The sequence below is a fragment of the Sorex fumeus genome, unplaced genomic scaffold, assembly GCF_029834395.1.
Source record: "Sorex fumeus unplaced genomic scaffold, SorFum_2.1 ptg000317l, whole genome shotgun sequence".
Lineage (NCBI taxonomy): Eukaryota > Metazoa > Chordata > Mammalia > Eulipotyphla > Soricidae > Sorex > Sorex fumeus.
The window spans coordinates 50,170-59,999 of record NW_026606374.1 but is presented as its reverse complement, the minus strand read 5'-3'; the positions used below and the strand labels follow the sequence as shown (position 1 = coordinate 59,999).

The 9,830-nt window shown below is 59.6% G+C and overlaps 1 protein-coding gene across 1 annotated transcript in view; it reads left to right on the top strand.

Moving 5' to 3' along the window:
* Positions 1–3,277: 3,277 nt before the first annotated feature.
* The window catches only part of SWT1 (SWT1 RNA endoribonuclease homolog), a 35,471-nt gene continuing 28,918 nt past the window's right edge, over positions 3,278–9,830 (top strand). The window contains exons 1-4 of the mRNA XM_056109594.1: positions 3,278–3,289; positions 3,846–3,935; positions 5,686–5,745; positions 7,304–7,852. Of these exons, the coding sequence (XP_055965569.1) occupies positions 3,855–3,935; positions 5,686–5,745; positions 7,304–7,852 (690 nt within the window). The 5' untranslated portion in view covers positions 3,278–3,289; positions 3,846–3,854. The remainder of the gene's footprint in view (positions 3,290–3,845; positions 3,936–5,685; positions 5,746–7,303; positions 7,853–9,830) is intronic.

Below are 9,830 nucleotides of genomic sequence, written 5' to 3'. Positions count from 1 at the left end.
CGAGTCCCGCCCCGCCCCGGGCCCGGGCGCCGCTTCCGGCTTCCGGCTTCCGGCTTCCGGCTTCCGGCTTCCGCGCGGGACTACAGGTCCCGGCAGGCGCTGCGCGGGCGGGCGGGCGGGGCCGGGGGCGGGGCCTCCGCCCATTCCCGGCGCCCGCTCGTCGCGGCCGGACGCTGCCGCCGCCCGCTCGGCTCGGCTCGGGCTCCCGGGCCCGTCGCGGCTCCTGAGGGCAGCGGGAGGCTCCGCGCGGCGCCCCGGCCCGGACGCCTGGTGAGCTTCGGCGGCGGCTGCCCCGGGCCGGACTCGGCCCCGGGCGGCGCGTGGGGCTGGGGGTCCGGCTGCCTGTCCGTCCGTCCGTCCGTCTGCCCGTCTGTCGGTCCGTCCGTCGGCCTGTCCGCCCGTTTAGCTTTGGCTTTATACGTCACGCCCGGGGGTGCTGGGGCGGACCCCTGCCTCTGCCCTCAGGGGTCGCCCCTGGCTCTCCTCTGCGATCACTCCTGGCTCTCTCCTCAGGGATCACCCCTTTTCTTCTCAAGGGTCACTCCTGGCTCTCTCCTCGGGGATCGCCCCTGGGCCTCTCCTCAGGGGTCGCTCCTGGCTCTCTCCTCAGGGATCACCCCGGGTCTCTCCTCAGGGATCATCCTGCCTCTGCCCTCAGGGGTCGCCCCTGGCTCTCCTCTGCGATCACTCCTGGCTCTCTCCTCAGGGATCACCCCTTTTCTTCTCAAGGGTCACTCCTGGCTCTCTCCTCGGGGATCGCCCCTGGGCCTCTCCTCAGGGGTCGCTCCTGGCTCTCTCCTCAGGGATCACCCCGGGTCTCTCCTCAGGGATCATCCTGCCTCTGCCCTCAGGGGTCGCCCCTGGCTCTCCTCTGCGATCACTCCTGGCTCTCTCCTCAGGGATCACCCCTTTTCTCCTCAAGGGTCACTCCTGGCTCTCTCCTCGGGGATCACCCCTGGGCCTCTCCTCAGGGGTCGCTCCTGGCTCTCTCCTCAGGGATCATCCTGCCTCTGCCCTCAGGGGTCGCCCCTGGCTCTCCTCTGCGATCACTCCTGGCTCTCTCCTCAGGGATCACCCCTTTTCTTCTCAAGGGTCACTCCTGGCTCTCTCCTCGGGGATCGCCCCTGGGCCTCTCCTCAGGGGTCGCTCCTGGCTCTCTCCTCAGGGATCACCCCGGGTCTCTCCTCAGGGATCATCCTGCCTCTGCCCTCAGGGGTCGCCCCTGGCTCTCCTCTGCGATCACTCCTGGCTCTCTCCTCAGGGATCACCCCTTTTCTCCTCAAGGGTCACTCCTGGCTCTCTCCTCGGGGATCACCCCTGGGCCTCTCCTCAGGGGTCGCTCCTGGCTCTCTCCTCAGGGATCATCCTGCCTCTGCCCTCAGGGGTCGCCCCTGGCTCTCCTCTGCGATCACTCCTGGCTCTCTCCTCAGGGGTCGCTCCTGACCCTCTCCTCAGGTCTGACCCTTGGCTCTCTCCTCAGGGGTCTTCCCTTTTCCCCTCAGGGGTCGCTCCTGGCTCTCTCCTCAGGGATCACCCCGGGTCTCTCCTCAGGGATCATCCTGCCTCTGCCCTCAGGGGTCGCCCCTGGCTCTCCTCTGCGATCACTCCTGGCTCTCTCCTCAGGGATCACCCCTTTTCTCCTCAAGGGTCACTCCTGGCTCTCTCCTCGGGGATCACCCCTGGGCCTCTCCTCAGGGGTCGCTCCTGGCTCTCTCCTCAGGGATCACCCCGGGTCTCTCCTCAGGGATCATCCTGCCTCTGCCCTCAGGGGTCGCCCCTGGCTCTCTCCTCAGGGATCACCCCTTTTCTCCTCAAGGGTCACTCCTGGCTCTCTCCTCGGGGATCACCCCTGGGCCTCTCCTCAGGGGTCGCTCCTGGCTCTCTCCTCAGGGATCACCCCGGGTCTCTCCTCAGGGATCATCCTGCCTCTGCCCTCAGGGGTCGCCCCTGGCTCTCCTCTGCGATCACTCCTGGCTCTCTCCTCAGGGGTCGCTCCTGACCCTCTCCTCAGGTCTGACCCTTGGCTCTCTCCTCAGGGGTCTTCCCTTTTCCCCTCAGGGGTCGCTCCTGGCTCTCCTCAGGGATCACTCCTGGCTCTGCCCTCAGGGATCACTCCTGGCTCTGCCCTCAGGGATCACCCCTGGGCCTCTCCTCAGGGATCAACCCTGACAGTGCTCAGGGCTGACCCCTGGCTCTCTCTCTGGTCAGGGATCGCTCCTGACTCTCTCCTCGGGGATCACCCTGGGGTCTCTTCTCAGGGATCATCCTGGCTCTGCCCTCAGGGATCACCCCTGGGTCTCTTCTCAGGGATCATCCTGGCTCTCCTCAGGGATCACCCCTGGCTCTCTCTCTCTGGTCAGGGATCGCTCCTGGCTCTCCTCAGGGATCACTCCTGACTCTCCTCGGGGATCACCCCGGGGTCTCTTCTCAGGGATCATCCTGGCTCTGCCCTCAGGGATCACCCCTGGCTCTCTCCTAAAAGATCACCCCTGGGTCTCTCCTCAGGGATTGCCCTTGGCTCTTCTCAGGGATCAGCCGTGACAGTGGCTTCTCCTCAGGAATCACTCCTGGTGGTGCTGAGGGCTGACCCCTGGCTCTCTCTCTGGTCAGGGATTGCCCCTTCGCTACTCAGGGATGGCTCCTGACTCTCTCCTCAGTCACTCCTGGCTCTGCCTCCAGGGATCACTCTTGGCCGTTTTGTGGCCGACACCTGGCTCTGCTCTTGAGGATCTCTCCTGGTGGTGCTCAGGGGACCCTGTGGGATGCTGGGGATCGAACCCGGTTTGGAACCCCGGGAGGGCAAGGCCAACACCCTCCCCACTGTGCTTTCGCTCCAGCCCCTCCTCAGAGCCTTCTGGAAGTCGGCAGTGGGTGCAGATGCTCGTTCCTTTCGAGACTGTGACTAACTGGAGTCCCTGCTGACCACGAGTGCTTGGCATTGCTTGGCTTCGGGCCTTCGGGCTCACCCGGCAGTGCTCCCAGAGGACTCTGGACTCTGCTCAGGGGGATCAATTCGGGCACTGGTGGAGTGGAGCCAGCCAGCACCTCACCCCCAACCCAAACACACTCTCTCGCCCTGTGGCGCCTGGGACCCGGGGACGGGCCTGCTTCAGAAGCCGAGCCGGCTCTGTGACGTGTTTCATCCTGTCGAAAAAGACACACAGGGGACTGGAGCAACAGCACAGCGGGGAGGGCGTTGGCCTGGCACGTGCCCGACCCGGGTTCGATCCCCAGCATCCCCTAGGGTCCCCCGAGCACCGCCAGGAGTGATGCCTGAGTGCAGAGCCAGGTGGGACCCAAAAAGCAAAATAATAATGATGATGATGATGATGATGATGATATTGGGTCCATCACCCAGTTCAGCACCTTGATCAATATTGGATCCATCCATAGGGGCTGAAGCGAGAGCACAGCGGGGAGGGCGTTGGCCTGGCACACGGCGGACCCGGGTTTGATTCCCAGCATCCCATAGGGTCCCTCGAGCATCGCCAGGAGTGATTCCTGAGTGCAGAGCTGGGAGTCAGCCCTGAGCATCGCTGGGTGGGACCCAAAAGCAAAAAAAAAAAAAAAAAAAGACACAAGGTGCTTTTGCCCTCCACCCCCAACTCCTGTTGACCTGGCGTCCTGCAGCCTGTACGTAGGGTCATGGGGTGCACCAGGGCTGGCCCTCGGCAAGCGGGTGTCACCGGCGGGGGGGGGAGGGTCTGACCTGGGACCTCGTGCCTTGCACATCCTGCATGTGGGGCAGGGATGGGATCAGACTCGGGTCCGACCCTGCCCCATGACATGAAACCGCGTCCCCGAGCCCCACCTGATAACGGGTGTCTCGCCTGCCTGTTTTCCAGCCTCTCAGAATGTACGCCAGAGAGTCTTGCGGGAAGCAGGAGAAGACCCAGAAGAAAGGCCCGGCCTCCGAGCCCGGCTTCTACGAAGACGTAAGAATTTCCCGTTTCCTCACCCTCAAGGCACCCATTTTATTTGTTTTTGTTTTTCTGCTTTTTGGGTCCCACCGGTGATGAGGCTCAGCTGACTCCCGGCTCTGCACTCAGGAATGACTCCTGGCGGTGCTGGGGGGACCCTAGGGGATGCCGGGGATCGAACCCGGGTCGGCCACATGCCAGGCAGCTGGCAGGCCATATCCGCCCTCGGGCCTTGGCGAGGTCACTAAGTAGAGAAGGGGCTTTAGGTGCTGGGGAGAGGGCTGGCCATGGGGACTGGAGCAGGGAGTCTCTACTTTGCAGGAAACAGCCCCACAGGCCCTGCGGGCACTCAGCCAAGATTGGAAGCCAGGCTGGGCCAGCAGCAGATGATTCCCTTCAGGAAAGGCCTCGAGGAAGGGGAAAGGAAAGCAGGCTATGGGGGGGGGGGCCCTAAATTCATCCCCTTTCCCACCCCTTTATTTTATTTTATTTTTTGCTTTTTGGGTCACACCCTGCGATGCACAGGGGTTCCTCCAGGCTCTGCGCTCAGGAGTTACTCCTGGCGGTGCTCAGGGGACCCTATGGGATGCTGGGAATCGAACCCGGGTTGGCCGTGTGCCAGGCCAACGCCCTCTCCCCTGTGCTATTCTCCAGCCCCCCTCCCCTCCCACTCTTAAAGAAAGGTGGGTGGGTGAGCAGTTCTTTATCTCTGGAATGTCTTGGAGGGGATGCCTCCTTTGCAGGGCCAAGGTCAGTCAGGAAAGGTCAGCGGCGAGCCTGCCGTTCTGACATTCCACACGTGGTTCCTTTTCTCTAGGGCTGTAGCTCTCATCTCGCCTGGCCTGTGCCCCTTTTTGGTCCCCGTCCCTGCCACCTCCGCGGCCGGAACTGGGCTGTCACTTCCCAGCTCATTATTTCTCTGATTTCTCCATGTGGCCTGTCCCGTGCCTCCGGGGTCACATGTAGATGTTGTTTCTCCATCGAGCCTGGTCAGAGGCGTGGAGGAAAAGTCGAGCAAGTGGAATGAGTGAAACTCGGAGGGCTGCAGGCCTGGGTCAGGCTGTTCAGTGCTGTTCAGACTCTGCAGCCTCCTTTTTATTGTAAAATGACACACACAGGGTCACACCTGGCAATGCACAGGGGTTCCTCCTGACATGCAAGTCACGTTAAACAAAAAATTCACGCACAAGTTTTCTTTTTTTGTTTGTTTGTTTTTGTTTTTGTTTTTTTTTTTTTTGCTTTTTGGGTCACACCCAGCGATGCTCAGGGGTCACTCCTGGCTCTGCACTCAGGAATTACTCCTGGCAATGCTTGGGGGACCATATGGGATGCCGGGGATTGAACCCGGGTTGGCCGCATGCGAGGCAAGCGCCCTCCCCGCTGTGCTATCGCTCTGGCCCCATGCACAAGGTTCTTATCTTAACAAGGTGCAGACTCGCTCGGCAAAGATGAACATCACACATTAACGTTACACGTTTAATCATCTGCAGAGCGCCAAGGACAAAGCAGCTGCAGTCCTCCCTGCCAACCACCGGCCAGTCACTTAGTTCCTGGGCTGTGTGCTGCCTTGTTTGCTGGGCTCTGTTTTGGGAACTTTCCTCAGACATCACTCTGGTGCCCGAGAGTCGTGACCCCCGGTAGCTGTCACACGGAAGGACTGATGTTTCATAACATCAGTGCCGTGAGACACTCCCATCTCGCTCGGGCTTCAGTTTGACTGCTTTTCCTGCTTTTATACTGTTGTCCCTCTCAACGACGACCTTAGGAGAAGAGAGAGAAGAGAGGCCTGACCGAAAGTTCGAGAAGTCCAAGCTCAGCGGCATCAGTGAGGCGTGTCTCGGGGGAGAAGAGAAAGCTAGTGAGTGACGGTGTCACTTGGTTGTGTCACCTTAATCCCAGCCCCTCGGGGTGGAAAACCCCTGTCTCCCCTTGTCCTTCCCTCATCTGCCTAATGGAGCCGCGTTTTTTTGTTGTTGTTGTTCTTCTCAGAAGTCAGATCACACCGACCTCAGGTTCTGTCCCGTGAAAAGAAAACCAGAAGCAAAAAGGTAAATCTCCTCCTGCCTTTCCTTCACTATTCTTTCCAGTTTGGCGTAGACACACCAGAAAGTTCTCTTGGTTTTGGAACCACACCCGACAGTGCTCAGGGATCACGCCTGGCTCTGTGCTCCGGGAACACTCCTGACAGGGTGTGGAGAACCATACAGGGGGCCGTGGATCGAACTTGGGTGGGATGTGTGCAAGGTAAGCGCCCTCCCTGCTATACTGTTGCCCCAGACTGATTTGGAAAGAAATTTGTTTCTGGGGCTGGAGCAATAGCACAGCGGGTAGGGCATTTACCTTGCATGCAGCCTACCTAGGTTCGATTCCCAGCATCCCATATGGTCCCCCACGCACCGCCAGGAGTGATTCCTGAGTGCAGAGCCAGGAGTCAACCCTGAGCATCGCCGGGTGTGACCCAAAAAGCCAAAAAAAAAAAAAAAAGTTTTTTTCTTTTGGAGGTCACATCTGGCAATGCTCAGGGGTTCTCTGCATTCAAGGATCACTCCTGGCGGGGCGCAGGGGACCCTATGGGATGCTTGGGATTGAACCCGGGTTGGCCGCGTGCAAGGCAAATGCCCTCTTCGCTGTACTATCGCTCTGGCCCAACCAGAAGAGGTTTCTTGTTTTGTTTTTTTGGGGCCACACCCGACGGTGCTCAGGGGTTACTCCTGACTCTGCATTCAGGAATCACTCCTGGAGGTCCTTGGGGGACTCCGTGGGATGCCAGGGATCGAACCCAGGTCAACTACATACAAGGCAAACGCCTTCCACCCGTACTGTTCCTTTGACCCTGGGAGTTCTTTTTGTTTGTTCTTTTGTTTGATTTTTTTTTTTTTGGATGGAGCCACACTCAGCAGTGCTCAGGGATGACTCTGGGCTCTATGCTCAGAGATCACTCCTGACAGTGCTTGGGGACCCTGTGGGATGCTGGGGATCGAACCTGGGTTGGCCGGGTGAATGGCACAGAGCTCCTGTGCTCTTTTCTTGGGTGTGTGTGTGTGGGGGGGGGCTGGTGGTCAGGGTGCTTCCTCCTGACTCTGCACTTAGGGGTCGCTCCAGGAGCCTGTCTCTAGGGCTGGACTCCCCCCGGCCCCGCCACTTCGTTCTCAGTAGGGTCCTTTCTTGCTCTCTTGATGCAAGTCGATGATGCAAACGATGCCTGGCCCCAATGCACGTGATCTTGTATCATCTGTCCGACGATCTGCTCTCTGCTGCTTTCCAGACCTTACATAGAAGCTGAGGATGCTCTCAGGAAGAGGGCGAAGGTTGCAGCATGGTCCCAAGGACCCCCTAAGCATCACGAAGCCTCGCATTCAGCCGTGAGTCAGGGCCGTTCCCAGAGCCCTGCCCTGCACAGGACTAAGAAGGGTGCGAGCGGAGCGCCCGAGTGCAGGCCTCGAGACCCTCAGCTGACCCCTGGCAGGAGGAAGCAGGACCCTAAGCCCGACTGCCAGGCTGGAGAGAGGAAGTCGGTCACAAGAGAGGCGAAGCAGGAGAAGCCCCCTGGAGCTCCGGGCGGCTCGAGGAAATGCGTCTGGGAGAAACTCCAGAGGGCCCAGGCTGCCGAGGGTCCCGACCCGCCCGGCCAGGAGCCCCTGGACTCCAGGAGGAAAAGGATCAGCTTCAGAATCCCCGTCCGGGCCCGCGACTCCCCCCGGAAGCCCTCCGAGACAAACGCCTTCAGATCCCCGTTGGAGGCGGGGGAGGAGAAAAAGGGCGCAGGAGACTCCCGGGGCTTGCCGAGGGGTTTGCCGAAGGCCAGGGAGTCCCGGAGCGCACTCCCGTTGGCAGGGCCGGCGTCCACATCGGCCGTTGGCGAGTGGACCGGGAGAGACGAACAGGAGCCTCGCGGCCGGAGCCAGCCGCATCCTGGTGGGAAGGTGTCTGAGGTGAGGCGGGGCCAGGAGGGTCGGGCCTCGAAGTGTCCCCCCGGCTCGCGACCACCCACTCCAGGCGAGGTGCAGCTGGTCACTTCAGACCCACCTCCGCGTCCTCCTGTGTCCTGGAGTGTTCTCTGCTGGGAGGAAGGAGAGGCCGGGACGGAAGGGCGGGAGGAGCGTCTGTCTCTCCGAGGGCCCAGCACAGAGACCAGAGCTAGGAGGCTTTTCTTGGCGTTTTCCTTGGTTTTGGATTTGGGGGCACACCTGGCGATGCTCAGGGCTGACTCCTGGCTCTGCACTCAGGGGTCACTCCTGGCGGTGCTCGGGGGACCCTAGGGGATGCCAGGGATTGAACCCTGGTCAGCCGTGTGCCAGGCAAATGCCCTCCTTGCTGTGCTATTGCCCAGGTCCCTGGTTCATCACTCTTTATTGATTGATTGATTGATTGCTTTTTGGGTCCCACCCGGCGATGCTCAGGGCTGACTCCCGGCTCTGCACTCAGGGATCACTCCTGGGGGTGCTCGGGGGACCCTAGGGGATGCCGGGGATTGAACCCAGGTCGGCTGCTTGCAAGACAAGCACCCTAACCTTAACACATTCTAGAATTTGTAACCTACTTCTGAGTGTTACATGCTGAAAGTTTTGTGGGTTTTGTTTTTCTAATTTTTGGGGGGGAGGGGGCTCTGCCCAGAGGTGCTCAAGGCTGACTCCTGGTTCTGTGCTCGGGGATCCCTGCAGTCAGTTCTGGGGACCACGTGGAGTGCTGGGGATTGAACCTGGTGCCTGTCTGTGCAAGGCAAATACCCTCCCTGCTGTACTAGTGCTCCAGCCTGTGTCTTTGCTTCCAGAGTGCAGAAATCAAAAGCGACAACTAGTAGGACCATGATGCCAGAGGGGAGGGGATTTTTTTTTTTTTTGCTTTTTTTGGTGAGGGGAGGGGCATGCCGGGCAATACTCAGGGGTTCCTCCTGGCTCTGCACTCAGAAATTACTCCTGGTGGTACTCGAGGGACTCTATGGGATGCCGGGGATCGAACCTGGATCACCCATGTGGGAGGCAAACGTCTTCCCCACTGTGCTACCGCTCCAGCCCCAAGGGAGGGAATTTTTGTTTTTCTTCATGATTATTCTGCAGTTAGTGGAGTTAAAACACTCCCCAAAGGTTTGAGAGCTGCCTTGCTTTTGTGTTTTGGAGGGTTTGGAGTTTTGGGTTTTTGTATTAAGGGTTTTTTTGTTTTGGGGGTCACTCCCAGTGTGCTCAGGGCTGACTCCTGGCTCTGCACTTGGGGATCACTCCTGGGAGGACTGGGAGGACTCGGAGGACCATGTGGGGTGCTGGGCACTGAACCCGGGTCGGCTGTGAGCAAGGCAAGCACCCTGGCTTGTTCTCCTGACAGCAGCCTTGCCTGAGAGTCTGCATTTTTTAGTCACAGATGCAGCAAGTAAGTATTCTTCTGGGACTAAGTAGATTTTCTTTCCTTTTTCGGTGGTGTGTGGTGTTTTGGGCCACACCCCAGGGTGCTCGGGAATCTCTCTTGGTGGTGTGCTCAGGAGTGACCCCCTGGCAGTACTCAGGGGACCCTATGTGGTGCCAGGGATGAAGCCTTGCTCTGCTACATGCAAGACAAGCGTCTTACTCGCTGTACTAGCTCTCTGGTACCCACAAATATATTTTCTTCTCTTTTTTGGTTTTTGGGTCACACCTGGTGATGCACAGGGGTTACTCCCTGCTCTGCACTCAGGAATCACTCCTGGCGGTGCTCGGGGGACCCTATGGGTTGCCGGGGATCGAACCCGGGTCGGCCACATGCAAGACCCATTGGACTAGCGGTCTGATCCTGACTAGATTTTTTTTAGCAGATTATTCATAGCTGTTCATCAGCTTCGTGTGGTTTGTCCTTTTGTCTTCCTCACCAGTTCCTCAAGGGCGAATGATTTTCAGGATCTAACGAAAGGCCGTGACCCGGGAAGCCTGGTATTTTGATGTA